The sequence below is a fragment of the Poecilia latipinna genome, unplaced genomic scaffold (assembly GCF_001443285.1).
Source record: "Poecilia latipinna isolate Pla-1442-1.1 unplaced genomic scaffold, P_latipinna-1.0 Scaffold2690, whole genome shotgun sequence".
Lineage (NCBI taxonomy): Eukaryota > Metazoa > Chordata > Actinopteri > Cyprinodontiformes > Poeciliidae > Poecilia > Poecilia latipinna.
In genome coordinates, this window is record NW_015115306.1 from 7,413 (window position 1) to 31,584 (window position 24,172).

At 36.8% G+C, this 24,172-nt stretch overlaps 3 protein-coding genes and 1 long non-coding RNA gene across 4 annotated transcripts in view; 2 read left to right on the top strand and 2 right to left on the bottom strand.

Moving 5' to 3' along the window:
* The first annotated feature begins 1,378 nt into the window (after nt 1–1,378).
* Nucleotides 1,379–2,532, top strand: LOC106938782 (uncharacterized). Its single transcript, XR_001422696.1, has 3 exons — nt 1,379–1,654; nt 1,731–1,790; nt 2,284–2,532. It is a non-coding gene; the product is annotated as an uncharacterized LOC106938782 (long non-coding RNA).
* Nucleotides 2,533–3,406: 874 nt separating this feature from the next.
* Nucleotides 3,407–8,721, top strand: LOC106938784 (palmitoyltransferase ZDHHC22-like). Its single transcript, XM_015020942.1, has 3 exons — nt 3,407–3,555; nt 4,765–5,322; nt 5,404–8,721. Exons 2-3 carry the CDS (start codon nt 4,767–4,769, stop codon nt 5,679–5,681), a joined length of 834 nt encoding a protein of 277 aa, XP_014876428.1. The 5' UTR covers nt 3,407–3,555; nt 4,765–4,766; the 3' UTR covers nt 5,682–8,721.
* A 1,819-nt stretch (nt 8,722–10,540) lies between these two features.
* LOC106938783 (CLOCK-interacting pacemaker-like) lies at nt 10,541–16,492 on the bottom strand. Its single transcript, XM_015020941.1, has 4 exons — nt 16,169–16,492; nt 14,238–14,354; nt 13,276–13,445; nt 10,541–12,014 (listed from the first exon to the last, which is right to left on the bottom strand). Exons 2-4 carry the CDS (start codon nt 14,341–14,343, stop codon nt 11,214–11,216), a joined length of 1,077 nt encoding a protein of 358 aa, XP_014876427.1. The 5' UTR covers nt 14,344–14,354; nt 16,169–16,492; the 3' UTR covers nt 10,541–11,213.
* Nucleotides 16,493–18,442: 1,950 nt separating this feature from the next.
* The window catches only part of pgfb (placental growth factor b), a 23,490-nt gene continuing 17,760 nt past the window's right edge, over nt 18,443–24,172 (bottom strand). The window contains exons 2-7 of the mRNA XM_015020943.1: nt 23,006–23,042; nt 21,592–21,788; nt 21,022–21,101; nt 19,306–19,335; nt 19,146–19,208; nt 18,443–19,050 (exon numbers count right to left, since the gene is read on the bottom strand). Of these exons, the coding sequence (XP_014876429.1) occupies nt 19,029–19,050; nt 19,146–19,208; nt 19,306–19,335; nt 21,022–21,101; nt 21,592–21,788; nt 23,006–23,042 (429 nt within the window). The 3' untranslated portion in view covers nt 18,443–19,028. The remainder of the gene's footprint in view (nt 19,051–19,145; nt 19,209–19,305; nt 19,336–21,021; nt 21,102–21,591; nt 21,789–23,005; nt 23,043–24,172) is intronic.

Sequence of the window (24,172 nt, forward strand, 5' to 3'; positions counted from 1 at the left end):
TGTGGCAAAATGAGAACAAGCTGAAAGGATACGAACAATTTTGCAAAGCGCAACCAGCTTAATAAAATAAATCAACAGGTCAACATGCCTGCTCAGCTGACCAAGAAAGGCTTTGTGTCTGTGATTCCAGCAGAGTCCAGACTGACAGGGATGCAGCATGAATGAACAGCCTCACAAATCAAACTATAATTTCCTAAAATCATAAACATAAACAACAATGAACGCTGAGTTGACCACCCAGCTGACTCTACAGGAGGAACAATAGGTGTTCGAGTGGGAAGAAGAAACGATGCACCTGCTTTGGGTGTAACACTATCTGACACGTTTCCAGGAACATCATCATCATCCTCAGCAGAGGCATCAACCCGCGCAATGAACTTTTCCGTGTTCACCTCATTGTCACGCCTTCTTTACATTTAGAAAACAACGAGGTTTTCTTTACCAAGCAAGCAAACATTTTTCGGCGACTCACTGTTCCTCCTGCTTGCTGCGGCACACCAATCTGCCAGCGCACCCACCTCTCCCTGTTGTGCGAGTTAATAAAGACGATTGCGCCAAAATCAGCGCAATAAACCCCTTCAGTGCGCATTTAGGTCGCTGAACGGATAGTTTAAATTTCACATTGCTCACCTCTCGGAGCTTCCTGGTCGCTGGCGTTTGGCGCTGGTGATGAGGATGCTGCTTTTTTTTTTTTTTTTCTCCAAGAAAGAAGAGAAACTCCCACCCACTCAGGAACCGTCTGACAATTATCCCTACCGCGAAGGGAGCGTCTGTAAATAATCACTACCCGTTTAATTCCGTTTTGCCATGACATAAAGATTAATCTTAAGAAATTAGGAGTATATTTTCAATAGTTGTATCAGCGTGTGTGTCAGTTCACAAAATGAATCTGAAAGTAAGCAAAGGATAATTCAACCCAAATGCTCAGAAACATAAAACATTTAAACATAAAAAAATAAAAATAAAAATAATAAAAAAACAAACAAACATGGTGTGCTGTGTATTGGCTAATTTAAAGGCATCATAGATGTTGGTTGTTGAAATTTACAATGAAAAGAAGCTGGTTATCATAAAAACCTTTCTAGAAATATCTAGAACATTTCTAGAACTTGATTGAGCTTGAGCCACTTTTCAAAGTAAAAAGGAGAAAAATATAAGTTTCTTCATGGTTTAAACATGCATGTATTTGTGTTGGGGGATCATTTTAAATCCCAGTGAAATACATTTTAGTTTGTGGTTGTAAAACGGAAGAAAAAAGTTCGAAGAATATGGACACTTTGCAATAAGTGTTCTCCAAGTTTTACAAGTGGACTGGAACAAATCATGACGGTCCCTCAACCCATCATTTTAACACCTGGCTCATTAGCGTGGTTATACCTTTCTCAGCCAGTAAACTGAGAGGCAACTGAGAATCAATATATTGTTGACCTAAGAGATCTTCTTAATCCTGTGATGAAGCATTTTTATCCATATTGATCCAGATAGTGAACTGGGTGCATCCCATCAGGACGGAAATGGGTGAAATCTCAGTGCTCAACACAAGCAGAATACTTTGTTTCATGTGAAGCAGCTTTCTTCACGACTACAGCACAGCTAACTCCATGAGGGAAGCTCTCTTTTAGAAAAAAAATGGCCCTCATCCCCAAATCACAGAGTAAGCATTTTGTAGGATCCCTTATGAGTCAGTTTATGTTTAATTCTGTCTAATTGTATTTGTCACTGTTTTGCAGGTGCTGTCCTACTGGATGGACATAATCTGCAAGAAAATGAGCTGACTCATCAATAAAGCGGTGAGAATAAAGATTACCTTGCAACATGCAATATGATAAGTGCATTATGGATTTTATTGGGTTGCATCCCAAAATACCTTTAATACACAAACCATTCCTGGTGTAGAATCATTGTTAACATTTTATATCCCACTAGTCACCATTTCTGCCGTAAGCCTTTTCTGAATGCAGAGAATGGTGGAGTAATATATATATGACAACACTGGTGAAGCATGGCAGGTGGGTCAGAGCAGAGCTGTTACCACCGAACAGTGAGGTTAGAAATCCTACACTCAGTAAAGGTTTTATTTAGGATATAGTTTGTAAAAAGCAGGAAGTAGTGGCGATTTGTGTTTTAATCACTTATTTGTGAAGCACTAATGTGTGTTGAAATATTTCTCCAGACTCACAGAAAGCAGGTGTATGAACTTGTTTCTTGTGTGTAAGAATAGAGAGCAGTCTTGTATCCAAGGTGATATCTTGTTTTGATGGTGATGCTATATTCCATTTGTAGGGGCCCTTAAGCTGACAGCGCCTGTGAAGAGGCTACATAACTGAGGCTGGATTGCCACCTACTGGAGTGTTCTTGTATCCAGACTTTTCAGATGTAATCCAAACATCACACTGTTATCACTGTATCATTTAAATCAGAGCTTTCCCTTTGTAGATATTTTAAAACCCTTCAAACGTCTTCATAACCTTTGATGAGCTACACAAACATTCAGTAGCTTAGATGTGAAGTGAAAACATGATTTTCAAAACCTTCTACAAATAAAATCTGTAAAGTGTGGTGTGTATTAATGTTTAGCCCCTCCACCTTTATGCTCCTACTCTTAAATAAAATGCTTAATTGGAACGCTTAAATTTTGGATTACAAGGTCATTACTCTACTCACTGATCCCCCAGCCACTCCCACAGTGAAAAGAAGAGCAGATAATTACTTCCAGATGTCACCTAATTATAATAATATATAATAATTATAGTTGAGTACATGCAAGTTGAATGTGAAACAAATGAAAAAATAAAATAAAAATAATTATATAATGATATAATCAACATTCTTAACAATAATAATCATAATATTATTATTATTATTATTATTATTATTATTATTATTATTATTATTATTATTATTATTATTATTTGTATTTTGATAANTATANTTATCATTCTTAGCAGTATTAGTAGTAGTAGTAGCAACGACTTAATAGATATATTTTTTAAACATTTTTTTCTAAATTATTATGCTTCATTTGTTTCATCTTTTAACTTTGGGATCCAGATTCCTCTGTGGGTATGAAAACACCAAATTAGAGGTTTAAATGATTTCCAAAGAATTTTAAAAAACGCTGAGCATATTTCTCAGAATTGTTTTTTAACTATTGTTATTTTTAATAAGGAGATAAAGATAGCATGAAGGTTGTTTGTATTGTCAAACCATTATTTAAAAGTCTTAAATATGCCTCGTGCACTTCATGCAGAATCTGGATTGAAATTTTTAGTCAAAATCTGGTTTGTCAGAAACAGAAAATGTTTGTAATCTTTCATTTAGATCCTCTTAAAAGTAAAAAAGCAAGTCAAGTTCATAAAGAAAAAATTAGGATAACAGGACGTACCCAGACCAGCAGGGGGCGGTAGACAAACAAGCAAACACCTCAGTGATGACGGTCCTTAACGTGGCTGAATAGAGACATCTTCTTGTCTGCGCTTAAAAGAGGCAGCAGGGCACCGAGCCGAGGCTCCGTGGTGCTGAAAGGACAGCTCCCCCGCTTTCTGACAGCTGCAGGTAGGCTCATCTGTCGCCATGGAGATAAATTAGACAAAATAAAGTGATCGTCGTCATCACCGGCAACACTACACATCATTCTGCAGGGAATTAGAAAGCATAGCTGAGGCGTAAATGTGCGTTTGACACGACATCCTATCACGCTGTTTAGGTATAAGATAGATAGATTTAGGTTTAGAGTGTTAATTTTAGTCTGGAGGTTTTTATATCCAAAGTTCGCTCCTGCTCTAGGTCAGTAGACCTCTGAAACAAGGATGAGATATTCTTAGTATTCTCAGTGGCACCTGAGAGTCCCTAGATCCTCATTTGCTCAGAAATTAGTTCCTGTCGTCTGCGGAGTTGTGTTTTCTTCACTCAATCTTTGTAGGAAAAACCCCCAAACTGTGTCATTTAAACGCAAACTCTGTAATTTCAACTCGGATAGAACTATTGTCTGGAAAATGAATACACTCAGTAATGTTAAAGAACTTGCTTTTATACTAAACTATGCATTTTTGCACTGAGATAATATTCAGCCGTATGAATGAGTGATTTTTTATAACCACCTTTCAGTGCACATCCAGCTGCGAGTCTTTTGGAGTTTGACTGTACCTGCTGTGCACGTCTAAGTAAATATGTTCTCCAGTTCTTCTTTTCCAAATGGGTTTAGTCTGGTTGGATGGAAGTGGTTTTGAACACCAATTCTCACATCTTGACACAGAGTCTTAATTGAATGGAGGTGTGGACTTTGTTTGGACCATTTTCCACACTGGTTTCAAGTCCTGCATGTTTTCTTTCAGGCTTGCTCTGTATTTTGCTGCGTCAGTCTACCAGGTTTCATGGTAGAGGCTGTGTTTCATGGCATTTTTGCATTAAAGCTAATAAGTAAAATTTTGGTTTCATCTCTGCAGCAGAGCATCTTTCTCTACTTGAGACAAACTTCTTATGACTTTCCTTCTTATATGTGAGATGAGAAAGCTTGATATATTTTTTGATAAACTAACCCTAAATTTCTCAATAACTCCTCCTTTGACCTGTTTGGCAATTGACAGCACTTGATTATATTTAGAGGTTTAAGGAGCAACTAAGAACAATTTACATCACAGTTTTCTGAGTTTTTTAAAAGGTGTATATTTTTCTTCCAGTTGAGTTACTCACTAAATTGTTCTGTTATTAACTAGATATATTATTCCAATTTTTTTGTTTATTGTCTCCTTTGCTCTCACACAGATATGTTCACCCGGATGTTAAAGCTGAGACTGCTTAATGCTGTAGCGCCTGCGTACTTCTTTGCAGCTACAACAGCTACATTTATTTTACACTTTTGCCTCTTCATCCCGACAATCTTCCCCAACCCAGACACGTCGCTGAGGAGCTCCTCAGCCCTTCACACAACGGTTTTCCTTTTCCTGATGTTTAACGCTTTGGGGAATTACATAATGACAATCAAATATCCGGCCGAGAGTGACAACGAGATTGCGATTCCCGTGTGTTCGCCACGTTGCTCGGACAAAGTTGATTCCCACTACCTCCTTAATGGCCGTCATTTCTGCAAACTGTGCAGGAAGGTCATTTTCAGGAGGGATCACCACTGTTTTTTCACTGGAAACTGCATCGGCAACAAGAACATGCGTTACTTCATCATGTTCTGCATCTACACATCATGCGTATGCATGTATTCTTTGGTTCTTGGCGTGGCCTTCCTGACAGTCGAGTACTCCATCTCCTTTGAGAACCCTCTGACCTTCCTGACCCTCCTACCTCTGTCCACCGCCTACTTCTTCATGGGTGAGTTTTCTAGTTTAATCCGATGAGGAACCACTTTTACTGTTTTTTGCTTCTGAATTCATGTAATCCTTTTTCTCGTAGGCACAATCTCCGGCCTGCAGCTGTTCCTAGTGCTGATGCTCTACGTATGGTTGGGCATTGGCTTGGTGTGTGCAGGTTTCTGCTGCCAGCAGGTGCTGCTGGTGGCCCGGGGGCAGACCTGGTGTCAGATGCAGAGAGGGGAGCTGGTGGATAACCGCAGCCCCTGGAGAGCAAATCTCAAGGATGTGTTTGGCGCCCGCTGGATCCTTGGTCTTATTCTGCCTGTGCAAACAGTGGAGATGTACTCTGAAGACACAGATGGACTCAAGCAAGACTGACAGTTGTCCATTTGTCTCAGTAAGAGCCACTCTTAGGTCAACCAGTTGTTCATTTTGCAGAAAATAGTTTTTCGGCATTTACTGTAGGTGGAAATTAAGTTTTAATCTGTATGGATGCTTTACGATGTTTGAAATTTACAATAAGATAGCTGATAGTTTCATCCTCTTACAGGTAGGAACCTTATAAGCAATGTGAAATAAGTGCTTAGTATAAATGTTTATTCTTAAAAAGGCATTTCTAAAGGCAATATTAGGAACAATGAGTTATGTTGTACCTTCCTCCAGAGTCTGGAAAACCGATCATCATCGGTTTACATCCAATCAGTAGTCTATACAGCATCCTTTACTAAGGCAACATATCCGTAGCCTTAGTAAAGATGTGTAAAAAGGCCTTAAAATAAATACAGCTTTTATTGCAATAGCATAATCCTATTCTGAATATTTAAGATAAATGCAACCCGTCCTCTCAACCATGCCATAAGATTTATTTTGTATCCGGTTAGTGATTATGCAGTTTTTCCTATGAAGCCTTTCACCTTGTCAGGGTTGCCAGGGTCTTTGGAAGCGATATAGGCCTGCAGCACCACAGACACTTAATCAGAGGAACAGACGCTTGTCCACATATTTTGTTTCAAACCCATGCTTGTTACAAAAGACTCCATCTTAAGGACATGGATCCTTTAAACTCTCTGTAATCTTTAATGAAGCTGAGGTATTGATATTTGTAAATGTCAAGACAGAAAAAGTAAATTCCTAGATTACATCCCAAATTTCCGTGTTAAAGTGTTTGTGTTGTTTACAGTTTTCAAGTAGCCACTTCCTGACTGAAGCTCTGCACATGTCTGCCTTACATGAATGGCATATTTTTTGTTGTCTTTCCTATTCTGAATAGATGAGAGAAGTGATAGTATGTAAACATTTTTCCCCAAAAAAGGAAAAAAGTGCCACATCTGTAGTTTTATTAGTTCTAGATACATGATCTCCCTTCAAATAATAACTTTACTAAATGTTTAATGTGCTGTGACTCAAGGCCTCACTTTTACACATCTCTTTTTGGCATTAAAATAAGCGAGGTGGGTGCTGTGCTCTACAACAAGCAGGTTTCAAAGCAATATTATGTGTTTGCATTAGGACACCCAGGTGGCTATGCTTGCCTTTAAAGCTTTGTGCTGTGTAACTGCCAGTACCATGCAGTGTTCTGAGATTATCTTTCCTAACCCTAATTTGATTCTACAGTTTGACATTCAGGAAACCAGGGACAGTTTTCACTGTTAAATTAAGGGCTAACAGATGAAGAAAGAGTTAATCGGCAGCATAAACAGCCAGACTCCACAGGACTGCTTAAGTTGAGCCTGGGGACATTTTCTACTCACACTAATGTTTTTCTGAATGAAAATTGTTGAAGGAAATGGAGATAATAATATCCAGGGTATTATTCACAATGTGCCATGCTTATAGGCGAAGATTTGGTATCTTCTTCCTCTGCTAATGACAGGATAAGTCGCATTAGAACAGGATTTTATTCCCCGTTTCTGATGCGTCTACAGCTGCTTAGTCAAAAGTTGAGGGCGTTTTGGTATTCAAGGATAATTCTGGAGACAATGTTGCCTATTTGTGTATTGCAATAAAGGTTTAACTGATTTAAAACCACAACAAGCGGCTACTTTTTTCACTTTTATGAATGACACATCCTTAGCTAGAAAAATAACAAGAGGAAATGATCTCAAACAGTTTAACACTTGACAAAGACAAAACAGAATGCTCAAGTCACAAAACCAAGCAACAGCAGAGTAAAAAAAGAAAACCCCATCCTCTTAACTTTAAATATCATCAATATCTTGCCAAAAACCAATGATTAATTAAAGATTTAAACAGAATTACAATTAAGGTTTTTAACGACTGTAAATTTCAAATATGAAGGTTTTCACAATATAAAGCAACTCAGAAGTAACATCTCAGTAGATCATCCAAAAACAAATCTTTGGAGTCCTTTGAGTACATTCAACTTCCCTCCACATGATAAAAAAGATTTACAACACTAAGCTGAAAATCTAAGCACAGAAATATGAAGCACAAACATGAATAGACTTAAAAAGGCACAGGCATTAAGATAAATATTTAGATTCACATTATTTCTTCGATACACAATACTCAAGTGAATAAATCTGGGACCAAAGTGCAAGTCTAAAAGCTGTCATGTTTTTTTGCCAGAAAACCTTTTATATCAAGATTTATAAAGCAAACATTTACAGAAAGAATAGAGATGGCAACAAAAGATCTAAAATCTAAACAATCATATGGCTGCAGCACTTTCATTGCTACATTTCTGTTCAGTATCAACAGTTATTTAAAAAAAGAAAGAAAAAGAAGATGGAGTAAATTTCACCATGAAACTGGCAAACATCTCCATGTCACTTCTTAAGATTATTCACAACTCTTCCTTAAATTTTTGGTCACACAGTTATGAGGAATAAATAATACCAACAGTATTATGTTTAAAACGTGAGGGGGAAAAAAAACAAACAAAAAAAAAACACACATTTTACTATCATCCACTGATGTTTTCTTGGTAAATAAACCATGATGGGAAAAGAACCAAAATAGTGGCAGAAATAAGCCGATGAAATTATCAAATGCATAATAAAGACGAAACTTGATGAACCAATTTAGTGTCAGAAAAATAAATGCAGTCACTAATTAAAATTAGAAGTGACTGAATAGTTTTTGTAACAAAGGTGATCAGTGTCACCATTTTCAAACTTACAAAGGTTTCCAAGAATAAAGAAACTTTATATTTGGTTTTCAATGAGCTGCTGAGGGAAACTCCCTTGGTAACCAATCATCATCAGAATCCCTCACTAAACTCAACCTCCAATAGTTAAAGATAAAATTGTTATGCGTTTAAAGTAACAAAATTCCATGAATTTTTGAAGTTGGAAATTTTCCTTGGGAGTAAATGAAAAGAAACGAGCAATTTTAAATACTTAAGGTTGGTGTTCATGGATTCCAGATGTAGCTTGGAAAATCACAAAAAAAAAAACAAACATATTTCATACAAGTAGACCTACACATATCAAAGCTATTCCAGTCACATACTCTGCTTATTAAAGGGTAAAATGACCACATCCTCTACATGCATTTTGCATTCCTCCATCACATGCACAGATGATTTCTACAACCTGGACGGCTGACATTTGTCAGTGAAGAATTTGAGGACAGGGTGACTAAATGCAGCCTGAAAAATCTGAGCAAGGAGATTTTTACTGTCCATGCTTTCAATTACAAAAAGGAAACCATGCTTGATAACAATATTTATTATTTTTGGAGTATGGTGTCATTTCAGCTTGTTTAAAGGCAGGGGGTAGGCTTTTAAAAATCTGTTTGATGTTTAACGAAATAATTAATTGTTCCATGAAAGGAATTAAAACCTGATGAGACATATTGCTTGAAAATGCAAAGCTTTGCAATTGTAAAATTTATTGAATTTGTCATCTGTTCATGGTAAAACCAAATGTTTATGCTAGTATTTGGAAATGATGTGAGAGAAAACTGTCAAGTTTTTAAATTAGGTTATCGCTTAAACTCGCATGAAGTTTCTGAGAATTTTCTACCGCTTTATAACCTTAATTGTCAGGTATTAAGTCTGCCACTCAAATGTGGTTTCTATGTACCTTTTTTATTTTTAATCACAGTCTATTTAAAGTGCACAGCTTGAAAAACAATATACAAGTTATTCAAATTTTAGTCATCGCATGACTAATTGGAGTCATATTGACTCCATTTGATAAGCTATTTTTTGGACAACGTGTCTGTCGTCAAGTAAAACAGATACAGCTGTGTACCTCAAGTTATTTCTGAGCAAGTTAAGCAGGACACAATCAATATTAACATAGCCCATGTAATACTAATTACATGTTGCATGTTATTTTCCTGCAATTAAAGTTACTGAGGCATTTTACCAACTTGCTGTTATATCAGGGACAAAACAAAATAAAAGAAAACATCCCTGAAAATGACTGCGTTGACGCAGAAACCTTGATGAAAAACATTAGTGACCTGTCTGTTACTGCATCCACCAATACAATACAAAACTCTGCAGATTGTTTCAGCAGGGTGAAGAGGTGAAAAGCTGCAATCTGATTTAGATAAGTCACAATCTGTTTGCCTGTCCTCGTTTTGAAGTACGTGGCTTCAAAACGAAGCCATGTACTTTGTTTAGAAAATGCACACATTTATCAAAAAACAATCACATTTAGCTGGTTTCAGCACTTGATATGCTGTCTTTTTAGCTTGTAGTGACCCAGTTCACCCAGCTCTTTTCTCCCAGTGTAATTCAACTGCTATGACTATTCACACTTTAATACATAAGGCATTTGCTCATGCATTTAACAAGAATTCGAAGTTTATAGTAAAAACAAAAAAGCATGTTGACCTGTTTGTTAGAGATGTATGACAGACATCAAACATCCGTCTGGCTAATCTGCTATAAGGCATGCGTTTCTTAGGCATTTGACACCGACAGCCAGAAAGCCCCGCTGCAAGTACCACTTTCATCCATTTCGCATCAGAGGCAGATATTTTGTTAAAGGCAAGGGTTTGAAACATAAGCATGCCTCCAAACTCCCGTTGATTACAGAGACTGTGCTTCAGATTCATCTCAAACCAGCAGTGCTAAATGTTTCAGGATTCCTGGTTTCTACATTGTGCTCTGCAGAAGTATTAATTTCCCCTCCACTTTCTAACATTTTGTCATATGTGGCAAATAACTGTGGATGGCAACAACAATAGACAATTCTGAGATTTGTGTGGCGTGCATATGAATTCAAACCTTTTAGTTTTACATTAACAAGTAAAGTAAGTTTTTTTTGTTGCTCCCATTCCAGTTCATTAAAAAGGTCTAGGGCCAAATATTAACTGACCTTTTGAAAAAAATAAAAAAGACATATTTTTTGAAAAATATTTACAACAGCAACTATTTTATTCCTAATCTATTTTTAGGTTGTGATATAAATAAAAACATTAATCTTTTTCAAAAAGGTGATGGCTACATTTTTGTATACTAGATACTGTGATATCTGCACAACATAAGAAAAATAGATCTAAATAAAAATGACTGGTACTTTTAATATCATCCTGTTTTGGAAAATAAATTAAATCATTGAATGAAAACAGCTAAAACCTTTATTGTTGTTATATCTATTTTTAAAACAGCCGTTTCTTTGTCATTTTTAAAGAGTTTAGAGCCATTGCAGAAGAACCACTTGAGGCTCCGGAGCCACAGGCTGCAGACTCCTGGTCTAGAAGATAAAATTCCAATAAGTTGTTGTTTGTTGTTATAAAGTGACAAAATGCGTCAAAGTTTCAAGGGGTGTGTGAACTTCTGCAAGGCACTGTCCACCTACAGCCACCTGATGAAATGGTGAAAGCTGAGCTGTGTTTGTCATAACAATGTGACACATTCAGCATCTGATGACCTCTTTATTAATCCTCCTGAAATCAGATTTAGAACTGCTGGTTACGTCCACAAACAAGTTACGCTAGGACACTCTGAGCTTTAACCCCGAACTGCTCCTTTTCTGTGTCCTGCAAAGACGACTGGAGTTTAGTCAAGAGCTGCGGATCCCCGCTGCTCAGCGCTTCGAGCAGCAGAGCCGTTTGCTTTTGCAGCAGGTGCAGCTGGCCCTGCGTGCGCTTGTTTTCTTTGATCAGTTGCTTTGTGCGCAACGTAATCCCTAGCAGGCCAGACTTGTTGAGGATGTTGTAGGTATTGCTGAAACGCTTCAGTTTGTTGCTGTGCATTGAGATGGGATCCTGATATTTCTCTGCAGACATGCTGCCATCATCAGATACGCTCCTCAGCTCCTCATATGTGAAGTTGGCTAATGAGCTGGTTTCTGTTGCTGCGGTCAGAGATTTGTCAGAATCTTCCTCCTGACTCTCAGCAGCGTGAGATTTGTTGCTTAATGCTTCAAAGTTGCAGACAGCTTGAGCTTGCATCTGCAGATCTGACAGTGGGCTGTGGGAGATGTCAGGCCTCTGGGGGTCATGGCGTCTCCTCTGTCGCTGCTCATATCCCGCCGTTCCGTTTGCAGTCAGCCTAGATGTTTCCACTCTCTTAGAGGGCGAATCCACTGGGTAGGGGGCAATTCTGGGGTATGACTTGAGAATAGGAGTGTAGCTTCTTGATTGTCGCATGCTGTCAGAGCCAGCTTTTGGAGAGCAGTTTGTGCCATTTGATAACAATGGCTGAAGAAGAACCACCTGAGATTGGGGCATCACTTCCATTGATGAAGGAAAGCCCCACTGTTTCTCTGGTGGAGCCATTGGTGATGGCTGGAGACAGAAAACAAAAATCATTTTAAATTTACTTTGTAACACCAGTTTAGTGGGTGATAAACATAAAAAAAAACTGTTTAACCATTGAGAAATGGTCAATAATACAAAGAGTTCTATGACTTAACTTTCTTGGTTGTCATAATGATACAACAAAAATCACATTTTACTATTCTGATGATTGCAATCAGATGATTTGTTTTGCTTTTCACCAATCAGTAAACACTCTTGCTGCTACTGCGCAATTTAAATGGCTGCTTCTCAAGGTTCTCTGATGATATTATAAGATGGAGGAGGGAAGTGGAGGAAAGATTGAACTAGCCAGATGCAAAACCTAAGAAACACAAAACCCTGGCAATTTGAACTACCAACACAAATCCCTGTCTGATCAGTTGGTTGATTAGTATAGTGTGTAACACTATCCTTGTGGGAGATCCTGAATTTGATCCCCAGCAGAGGATCATTTTATTCAGAGTTTCTGCCAAGTAAGCTGATTTAATAAGCCTGATCTTAGAGTTTACAGTTAAGAGACAACAGGAGCAACAGACTCCAGGACAACTGTGCGTGTTTGCATGTAGCTGCAGCATGGGGGCAGGTCTGAACATCTGCCATCTGAGAAGTACAAGACCAAGCGGTATTTTACATGATTTGTTGTGTGTGTCAGAAATAAATGGCACTTAAAAAAGAGGATTTAAATTCACTTTCTTTTCCCTCCAATGACTTTCAGCCAGACAGATTATGCTGAAGTCAAATGAAATTTATTTACCAGTCAGACAATGGTACATGAGTTGGACGGAACAAAATCAGAAGAGGACTAAAACTGATTAACAGAATCTCTTTACAAAAAGTGTTTAGATTTTTTGCTAAAAAAAAGAGAGATGTGGGGAAGCAGTTCCTACACTAGCTCCATTGTCTCAATGCCTAATAAATAAATAAAAATCTCTCTGCAAAACATAATTATGATTGGCAGGATAAAGATTCAAAATTGCCAGAAAAATTCTTCTGTTCCACTTCTTTCGCTTTTTACAATAACCAACAAATGCTTTTAAATCTGACTGTTGTGCAACTGAAATTTAGGACAAAGGCAACATACACTACTCAAACAAAACTTCATAGATATTACTACTCTAGAATTTATTTAAAAATGTAAGAATTTATAAATTAAAATAAGCTGCAAGGCTTACAAACATAAAACTGTCAGTATAGGAGTTACAAACAGTGAATTATACAGTGAGATATGGTGCATGTTGTTCTATTTTACCTGCTTTAGGACATAGTTGTTCATAATGATCATTGGGGATAGTCCAGGATATGAACCTCCTACCAAGGCCACCTGCTGACCAGCTGGTTCCTGCCCGATTATCGACCCATTCCTTCCAGTATCTTCCGAGTCTGTGACCTCCACTGCACTGAGGTACTCTGAGCTGGCATCTGACAATGAGACATATGGGTCTGATCATGCTTTAAAGTCAACAGGTTTGTGCTTTATGCTGTGTTCAGAGAGGCAGATCATTAGAACTATAAACAACTCAGACACAGATATGCAAGTCTTCGCCATGAAGAACAGGACAGAATAAACCTAATGATGGCGGCTGAATCAAATTCAGGTCAGCCTTGATCATATAAATAAAGGTCATCGCCTGCAGAGCTCAGTGCACATTCTGAGTGTGAACTAGATCTCCACTTTGGATCTGGGTTGACTACTTTTCTCTCAAACAAATGTAGTTTCTAATAATAGAACTGGTCATTTGAACACACAAGTCAATAAAATGAAATACTGGCTTTAGCAACATAAGCAGGTATTCTGATGCTCAATGCTCAAACTATCTAATTCTTAAATATTTCTTACATTTTACAAGAGGATTTTTGCTCTTGTGTAAACTAAAATAATAGTAATATATATTAAATGAAAACAGACTCAAAAACTGGAAGTTTATTACAAATATTTAAACACCCTTTGTCACCGAGACTGATCTAGTTTTTGAAAACTCAGCAACAAGTTATCTAATAATATTTGCTCATGATTATTTAATGCTAAATATGTTGAGTATTTACAATGCAGGAATCTAAGAGACACAGTAGCAAACTAAGTGTATATCTAAGAAGCAATGTAGCTCTGAACCATTTTAAATCCAAGTGATATTTCACAGGTGTTACAAATTTCTTTTGGATACTTCAATGTGGAAAGAGGCAATAATATCAGATCAAGTAATGCAGACAAACCTGAGAAGCCTGAGTCTCTTTCCAGGTCTTGTTTGGACATTCTCATCTGCGCTGTTGTTGTAAATGGTGGCAGTCTTTGTGTGTTCAGTTTGTTAAAACTGCTCATTTTGGTATCCACTGGGGAAAAAAAACACAATGGGAAGTTAAATAGTACCAATATTTTTTCCCTCAATCAGGAAATGTGTTGCAAGTTATCTCTTGAATTTAGGGTTTGAAAGATTAAAGACAAAACTGGAAGGCTTTAATTTCACTCACAAAACATAAGGAAAATTTATTCCTAACCTACTACAAGTAGTTAAGTGTCTTGGGCGAGACAAGGCATGCCTTAAATATGGTTATATGTGAGCAGTACAAAGATAGCAAAAACACTAAAGTTTATAAAGGGTATAAAGTATCAAAATCACAAATATTATTCATAAGTATCGCTAAATTAACTGTAAAAATGAATGAATTAATTACATATTTCAAATGACAAATTTAGTAAATAATTAAGACATGGAGCTCATTTTAACATAATTCATTATTTTGATGCTTCTTTGTAACAGTACCCTTGAATATATTTAAATGCACATTCTAGCTCATCAGATAGGCATTCAAATCTGACTAGTTAATAGCAACAAGGTCCTCTACAGATGAATTGTCTTGAATAATTCAGTAATAGGTCCATCCACAAACTTTATCTAAAGGCAGACAGATATAATAAGATCTGGATGTACTTCAAAAATACATCCTTAAAACAATAAAATACAATGGAATAGGTATGAATGCTATTTCAACAACAAATATTAGAGCCACATTTATTAAAATATATATTTAGTATATTATTTTGCATTGATTTGTCATTTTTAACACAGTACTCAACAATTTAAGCAATAGCTTAATGATGCATTTCCATAGTATAGTGACATTTCATACAAAAATAGTGGTATCTAATAAAAATTAAAAACAGATTTCAACTGAAATAAAATCCATATTAAACACGGCTGTTTAAACTTTGGCTATTAATTAATAAATTCTAATTTCACTGAGACAGCCCAGTCAGCTTACTTAAGTCATACAAAACATTTCCAGAATTGAGTCAGTTTCCTGACTTTTCTCACGTACATTGTCATCACATCAATAAGTCTGGTCGATTTCTGAGATTAGTTTACTTCAAACGCTTCAGACATAAGTGTATTGACCTCAGAGGAAATTGATCTTTCTTATGATTTACAGAATTAGTTACCTCTTTTTTCATTTTTGAAGCGCAGATTTCTAGGCCTGTTTTTCACTTATTTGATATTACCTTATTTCTCTAACCACCTACCCATATGCTTATAAAATAAAATTCCAGTGTATTAGATGTCAATGCACCTTATCTTGCCTAACGCTTTTTATTAATCTTTTACATTTTTTTATCCTCTAATTTGACATCATGGTGTGCTTTGAACATATATATTTTGAGATAAATCATCTTAACTATCCAGGACTTGATTAGGTGAAACATTACAAATTTGGCCCAATTACTGAATTAAGCGTTCGGTTCAATGGCCTGCAATGCTCCCGCAGCCTGTACTGTTAAAGCACTATTTAGTAGAATGAGTTACAGTTTCACTTCTTCGCAATGAAGTATGAAGCAAATTAAATAAATAATGTTTAGTGTGCATAAAACGTGTAGTGTGTCAAGTACCATTGTTTAGACGAGCAACATGCATTTTTTTTAATCAACTGCTACTAGCTTTAAAATTGTTAACTTTATCTTAATGCAACAAGGGTTCAACAGAAGCAAAAACAAAAACATTAGCTGCCGTTTCCCTGTTTACAGGGTGCTTTCCTTTGTTGTTAGCACAAATAGCTAGGTAATGCTAACCATGTTTACTTTAAGCTAACTACGACGTCTTTACGAAAAAGCAACTAGCTACTCGACAAATAGCATTTTAAGAAAAACTTACCAATAATTCGTTTTCTGTAAAACCGATATTTGATGATAGTGACATCCAAGTTGCTACTTCAGTTGCTGCTCGACACTGCCGAAGAAAACATTCGTTACGCCTCGCTACCCGTTCTGGTTTTGACCGTCATTATGTCTTACAGGCAAACACATTCAAACGTTTACTTTGACTTTATCGTTTCTTAAGTGATGCAGGTGAGTAAGACTTTTATCTTGAAAGGTAAACTTATAATTGTACGCTAAGGTGGGCTTAAGTAAGAATTGTACGACAGTTTCCCCCTGCAAGACCTGACGGAGGGCTCAAACAACCCATGGTAACATGACAGGTTTCTGCAGTTGTCAAGGAAACCACTCAACACTTTTTGTTATTCTAGAAGACAGGTGTCAAACTCCAGTCCTCAAGGGTAACTGCCCTGCAACTTAGATGTGCCTCTGCTGCATCACACCTGAATAGAATAATTAGGTTATTAGCAAGACGCTGGAGAACCCCATACTTATCTACACAAGAAGGAGATAATTAAGCCATTTCATTCCAGTGTTTTGTACCTGTGGCACATCTAAAAACTGCAGGACAGCGGCCCTTGACGACTGGAGTTTGACACCCCTGTAGAAGGATAGCGATATCCGGAACAATCGCTAATAATAAATAATAGGACTAATATAATATAATATAATATAATATAATATAGGCTAATATAATATAATATAATATAATAGCTCACAGAAAGTGACACCCAAAATTCAGTCTCATAAAATAATTAACTATTACATAGCTCAAAGTTTAAAGAATATGAAAGACACTAATTACTTAATAATTTTGCAGAAGACAGTCATTTACATCCTCCACAAGGAGGATGTAAGCAACTAAAGACCATTGCCATTTAAAAGTTCTTTATCCAAACATATTCATAAAAGGTTGAGTGGAAGGAAAATGTGTGATAGGAAACCAGGCACCAGCAACAGGGATAAGCACAAGCTTAAGAGAACGCTCAAGAAAACTCAATTCAGGAGTTTAGGGGAGCTTCACAAGGAGTAGACTGTGGCTAGTCAGTACATCAAGAGCAACTTCACCCAGATGAATCCTATGGTCTACAAATGTTGCATTTCTCATGCCAAGCCATTTCTGAATAGAGACAACACCAGAAACATCTTAACTGAGCTAAAGAGAAAAATAACTGAACTGTTGTTCAGTGGTCCAAATACATCTTTTCAGACTAACATAAAGTTTGCATTTCATTGGGAAATTCATTTTAAGAGTCTGGAGAAAAATGATCAAAATCAAACCCAATGTTACAGGATCACCTGAAGGCGGGAATCAAACAAATTGGTCTGGCGATCACCTCCATACCACGCTGCTGAACAGTTTTTAAAATTCATTCAAAAGAGGGCCCATTTTGTGCTTTTTTTTATTATTTATAAACCATAATCATCAATATTGCAAGAGATAAAGCCTGAAAATATTTCAATATGATTCTATAGATGTTTCACTTTCTGAAAAGTCACAAAACATCTTGAACTTTATCAGCCTATTCAAATTTGTAAGCTCTGCCTTGAAAATACACATTGTTGGAAATTGCATAAGTAAGTATATATCAGCAAATAAACACAACTTAAACAAGACATTGTCTGACAGTCATAAGAATTTTATTACAAAATAAATATTTAAATGAAATAAAAATAATAGAACATGTGAAATATTTCTGCATTCTCATAGATTTTCTTTGATATATGAAAAAGAAAAAGGTCTTACATAACTATCTTGAATGATCATTCCAATAACACTCTGCTTCTGAGAACAGACTCAGGAAGTCACCTGTGGAGCAAGAGTAAGTGAGTGTTGTGTTAACAGAGGGGAAAAATGCAGGAAGGAGACACTTTTCAAACCTTGTGATTTTGATAAAGATGCATCAGTACCGCATGACAATGAATGTGACACAGAAAAAAACTATAAAAAAGAATGCATTTTTCTGGTTGACCAGTTCTTCCAGGCCTCATCCAGAGTTTGGGTCCCGTATTTAATTATATCACATGTGGTGGATTTGCTTTTCCAGTGTCTTTTTTAGTTTGCCTCTTTAAAACAATAATAATAAATGGAGGGTGCTGAAACAGTCCTTAGAAAATTGAATGTAAAGAATCGGATCATGACATGTCACAATGGAGTTAATACATCCAACAAACCTTTAGCAATAGATTAAGAAACTGTGACGGTAGGGTAGATCTTTAACTAACCACACAGTTTCATGTCTAACATTAACAACAACGTTGCCAAATGAAATATTTTAATATTGAGCATTGTTACATCCTATTTTTAGACACTAGAGGGAGACCTATCATTGTTGCATGTACAAAGCAGCTGTACATTCAGTCAAAATAAAACCACCAATACAAGTCAAAGTGTTTATAATAATATTTTGACAAAGGATAACACACTTTTTAAAGGTTGCTGGTCCAACTATTTCAGCAATAAATATAGAGATTTAACACGTATTACCAAATTTAAATACAGAAAAAAACAAAAAAAAACTGACAACTTAAAATAACTGACACAATAATATCAAGTGGAAGTTTAAAAGTTGAGTCTGTTCTTTTTTACATTGCACTGGCTCCCATGGATGTCCATTGTGTCAGGTGTGTAACAGAAAGTGTTTCCACCAATCAATATGCACGTCCTGTTGAATCTCGTTATTGCAGACACCCTGTCCGTCATCAGGACAGCGTGTCAGCAAACCAACCCAGCTGTTGGAGTCTCTGGCAGCGGACACACAGGTTTTGATAGATGAGTGGAGGAGACTCTTCATGCTGTTGCCAGGCTGGAGATAAATAGTCAGCCACGCTGCAACAGTAGTTGGGTTGCCGCTAAGTTACCTGCGAGGAATCTGGCACCTGCAGGTTAACGAGAGTAAAATATTGCACCTTTATTAACATGAGAGAACTAGCTGGTACTTTACCTTCTTCCTGAGTCAAAAATGCATCGTTACCTGTCACAGTCTTTTGCTTTTTGTCTCTCCTTTCTCCTCCTTCCTCTTCCTCGTTGCCTTTTCCTACACAACAGAAAATACATTATCCAAGTTTTCCAGATTCTTTGAAATTTTTTTACTTTTAATCGTAAAAATTTAGAATAAAGAATAACATTCTTACCTTCCAGCCTTCATCAAAGGTTTCCGCACTCTGAAGAGAAAGTTTCAATAAATTACTGGAGAACAAATCAAAGTACAATTTTAGTTAAATACATATGTGGTGAATGTAATCACCAAACTGGTCTCTTAAAATATTTGCAGTATACTTCAGTGTTATTACATATATTTCACAGGGAACCTGGCTCTGGAACATTGGTTTACCTTCTCTTACCATCAGACTAAATCATATTGATTTGAGTTCTCAGTGATACTTCTGATCTATTCATTTTCCAAGAGTTGTACAATAATGCAAACAACTTAAATTATTGTTACAATCAAGGTTTGGGTGCACAAGCGAAAATGTATTGCACATGTTCTCTAATCCCTATGTGGGCTAAAATACTATACATACATTGCCACTAATTTTTGGTGAAGTGTCTCTTAGCGAGTTGCGCCATGTGAACATTCTTTTTGTTGCTTTTGGTATAACGCTGACAATAAAATTTAACCTATCTTCTTGGCTGAAGTGTAAAAATTCAGTTGAGTTGATAGTTTTTCTGCTGTGGAGCTGGTTGTTAAGCACAGTCCACAAATATTCAACAATAATGAGGTCAGAAGCCATGCCAGTAGGTTCCTTTAATTTCCTCCTGCTTTGTCTACTCCCAAACCAATTTTGATAATGCCTTTTGGATCAGTGTCCTGTTGGAACACCCAGTTTAACTCAAATTCAGCTCAAGGGTTTCTTAGGATATTCAAGGACAGCCGAGGATCCATCAAGACTCAAGTTTATCATAAACTGGAAACTGCTGTAACGTGAGCGTCACTGTACAAAGTCGAGCAAGTTTAACATTGCCAAGTGCTGAGAAGATACTGACTGCAGAACAATCTCTTAACCCAAAACATTACAAATGATAGGTCAGAAAATAAGTAAGCAAGACAATTTCCAAATTCTTTCACTTGACCTCAAATCAGCAGCAATATTGAGGAAACTTAAACATAATCAGGTGCTCCAACAGGACAATAAATCTTAAACACACATCTAAACTGGGTTTTCATTGTATATGCAAGGTGACACCGAGTTTCTGGAATGGCCTGGAAACTCAACATTAGTAAAAATTGTTGAACTACACCTAAAAACTCCAAATATACCAGAAAATCATTCAAGTTTCACACTCTAATTACAGAGGAATTGAGTGTTAAAAGCTTGTATAGGTAGAAGCAGTTAGCCTGGTCAACAACCACAGTAGTTTTGTAAGTTGCAATTAGAAGATGACTACATTGTGTACAACGTGGCAATGTAGATTTGTTCCCTGTAATCTGTGGTTAAGTTACAATAAAAGCCTCTTCTTGGGTTTGTTCTTGCTCTGTTTCTTTGTTTATCTGCTCACAGCGTGGCACCATTTCATTATGTGAATCTGTAAAGCTAGACTTTGAGAGGGTTTTTTTTTTAGCAGTGATATACAGAATAATCACTTAGGGACCTTTAAGTACTTCACTTTAAATATATACGTTGAGTTTTTCACTATTATTATGCCTTAGATCCCAATATTGTTAATTCAAATGTGAAAGATAACAGGGCTCAATTCTTTGGTTGAGGGCTGTATGGAAACATCATTGATAGTTTTAACATAATAAAATGCTTTTAACTTAATACAAGTAAAAAATAAAAATTTTTTTTTTTTTACATCTGCGTGTTTTACGTCATAAATTAGGGAAACATATTTTTTTGTTCTCTTACCTACATTCACATGTCTTATGCTCCACAAAGGTCATCTCAACATATTCTTCACCTGGTTCAGATGGCCGGATTTTCAGCAGCTGTTTAGCACAGTCAGAAGACAGGATTATAATGGGACAGTACCTTTCAAAAGTAGTAAGACTTTAGTAAGACTGCAGTCAGGCAATGCACTTTACATTTTCTGTTCATGGATTCATCTACCTGAGCTCTATGAACTTTGGGATATTATTTAAATTTCTCCATAGCTATGTACATAGTGTGTGTTTTTATGTCTTCCTGATGCTGGATATTTGGTAATGTTCAAACCGCTGAGGCCTTCGCTGAATTTATAGCACAATTAAATTACACTCAGGTGGACTCTGTTTAATAATTATGCGATTTCTGGTCGAACAGGATTTGATCATTACAATTATATTTTTATTGGCAAAAAAAATAAAAAAGAAAACCATGCATCAAAAGTAACGCTCAACTTAGTGTTGATCTACAACCTAAATCCTGTAAAATACATTGAACATATGAAGTTGTGTAAAAAAAAATCCAGGAGTATAAACATTTTTTCTGTTTTCTTACCTGCATTGTGACATTGGAAGTTTCAGTGGGATGACACTCTAAGTTCTCGTCTCCACAGCAGCCGGCACATCTCACCAGTGGCACACAGGAGGGACTGTAGATGTGCTCCACCTCCGTCGGGTATTCTTGGACAACCTCTACCAGCTTCTCCATGGTCCGACAGAAGCTGCGACCCCACACCTCTTGAAACATCAGCACTGTTGGGAAGAACAGGAGGATGAGCCACGTTGGAATAACTTTTGGTTCTCATAAAGATGCGGAGTCTGACCACTCAGAGCAAATTCCCAAGCTCTCTAATGAGAGAGAAAATCACTACATGGATTATAAATAAACTATACTATTAGTTTCTATTTATTTGTTCACAAATGGTAAGAATAATTAGTTAAACAGGATAATAATGACATGCTCATGTGGTGTATACAGAGACGTAAAGCCAGATGTGATATACAGTGTATCCTGTTTTCTTATAACAGAAAGAAACATTTGTACAATGTGCAGTACACTTTCCTGTGGGAGTACATGTGTGAAAGTGTCCTACTTGCTGAGGGGGGAAGAGAAGAACAGGGACGACTATAGCCAAACACAGAAGGAAGAGAAAACAAACACTGGGAACATGGCCATGAACAGAACCCTGCTGGAACTGGAGCTGAGTTGCCCCGCAGGCACCCCTGGGACTGCACTGACCCCCAGAGGTCACCAACTGGAGCCTGACACCATAACAGCTGTTTATAAACGCAGACGGGCTGGGAGGAGATGGTTGGGGAAGCATCCATGGTCAGGAGATGAGGCCGTGAACTGTAATGTTGTGATACAACGTTAAGCGACATTTTGCTGGCCACTTACTACGGCTAAACTCAACTGTATGTGTTCCACTTCTCTAAACTTTCCTCTGTATTCCAGATCCCGGCCTGGGAGCTGTGCAAGCCTTTAAGTTGCAGTTTATTTCTCCTTTGGCAGCATTAATTTATAGTGATGTGAGGGAGGGAAAGGATGTGAGGAGAGAAGGTCAGAAGTTGGGTAATCCCTTTTGGCTCAGACAAGCCCTGTTATTGTGTGGATTCAATTCAAGCTTGCTGACTGGTAGCCAACATTCCTGAGTTTTGTCATTAATTTCACATCCCAATAATGCATGGAAAATACAACTGAGTTTGAAATCAGTTTCATTCTCTGAGATCTAACTTCTGCTGTGAATAAACAAAGTATGGATAAAATAATCCATTGTGAATATATTTGTGTGTGGGAGTGTGTAAATATGGCAGTTTATTCAAGAATTTAGAGAACATTTATTTTGTCCGTACACTGTTTTCGACTACACTGATAAGTTTCGATTTTTTTAATTAAAGCTCATGGAATTAACATGATTAATTTCCAGCACTCTGATACATTCTGAAATAAAACAGCGACAAATACTTACCTTCCATGGTGCTATTTGTGTCTGCCGTGGGTAAATTCTGAAAAGAGAAAAAGACATCTAAAAAAAATGTAACAGTAAGAACCTCTCAGAAAACATACATTTACCATATCATAAAAAAAAACTAGGTTGGACAAAAAACCTTTACAATCAAGAAAACAACAAATAAAACCAGTGTCACTGAGAATAGATAAAAAAATATCATATTCAACCAAATGTGAGAATATGAAGTTTGTTTTAAAAACAGTAATGAAACAGTTTTAGAGATGTAGCAAAAAAAAAACACACAAAAAAACACAAAAAAAAAACACACACACACACTTCTGCATTTGCATTGTGTCTATGGAGCATTTTAAAAGCATCTGGTCTACTGACCTGAGGAAGGGAGGCAGTATATAGACGGGGCAGCAGTTCAGACTACTAAAATGAAACATAGCTATTAAGAGACTGCACTGCTGACAAATGAAGCAGCTGCAGCAGATAGAAATGGAAAATTATAATAAGCTAAATAAAGTGTGATGCAGTGGTCAAATCAACTGGAAAAGGCAAAGATTTAACAGTGTTACACGTCACATTTTATATGACATTTATGTCTTCTAACTACATGTTCAAAAAGACTTCTCTACAGAGGTTGTAGTTAATGCGCCACAAAAGGCTATTGATATTAGTTATGCTTTCTTTATCTTGTTATAATCTTGTAACAATGCTGTTGGCTCCCATTTCTCAACAACTTTATCGATCTATATACACTGGCATCCACTATCATGTTTGACTACTTGCTACGTTCTTCTCCCCATGCGGGTCACTTTGGGATCATAAACTGTTCACACAGATCCCTGACTGCGCTCGCATTTAATTAGTAGTATAAAAAATTAGATTTCATTCAAAATCGGACTTCAGTATCAAGATCTGCTGTCAATGTAGCCAAGGATAGGCTGGAGAAAACAGTCAGCAACACTTTAAAGTGGACAATAAACAAACCAGCTCTCTGTATAAAATGAAAAAAAAAAAAAAAAAAAAAAACAAAAGGCAGAAGATGGAGAAAAATGAAAAGATCTAACCATTCAGTCCTGTGGAGTCCTGTGGAGTCCTGTGGTACTCCGCAGGGGAGGCCACCAGCCGAGGCGATAAAATCATTAACTTTTAAAACGTCTATTTGAAAGGTGAGCC

Bases quoted from the DNA above. Each gene is read 5' to 3' on its own strand.
- LOC106938784 (XM_015020942.1), top strand. From the start codon at position 4,767: ATGTTCACCCGGATGTTAAAGCTGAGACTGCTTAATGCTGTAGCGCCT. The intron at 5,323-5,403 runs GTGAGTTTTCTA...TTTTTCTCGTAG, and splicing joins CACCGCCTACTTCTTCATGG to GCACAATCTCCGGCCTGCAG.
- LOC106938783 (XM_015020941.1), bottom strand. From the start codon at position 14,343: ATGAGCAGTTTTAACAAACTGAACACACAAAGACTGCCACCATTTACA. The intron at 13,446-14,237 runs GTTTGTCTGCAT...TCTCATTGTCAG, and splicing joins AAGAGACTCAGGCTTCTCAG to ATGCCAGCTCAGAGTACCTC. The intron at 12,015-13,275 runs GTAAAATAGAAC...TTCTGTCTCCAG, and splicing joins ACAACTATGTCCTAAAGCAG to CCATCACCAATGGCTCCACC.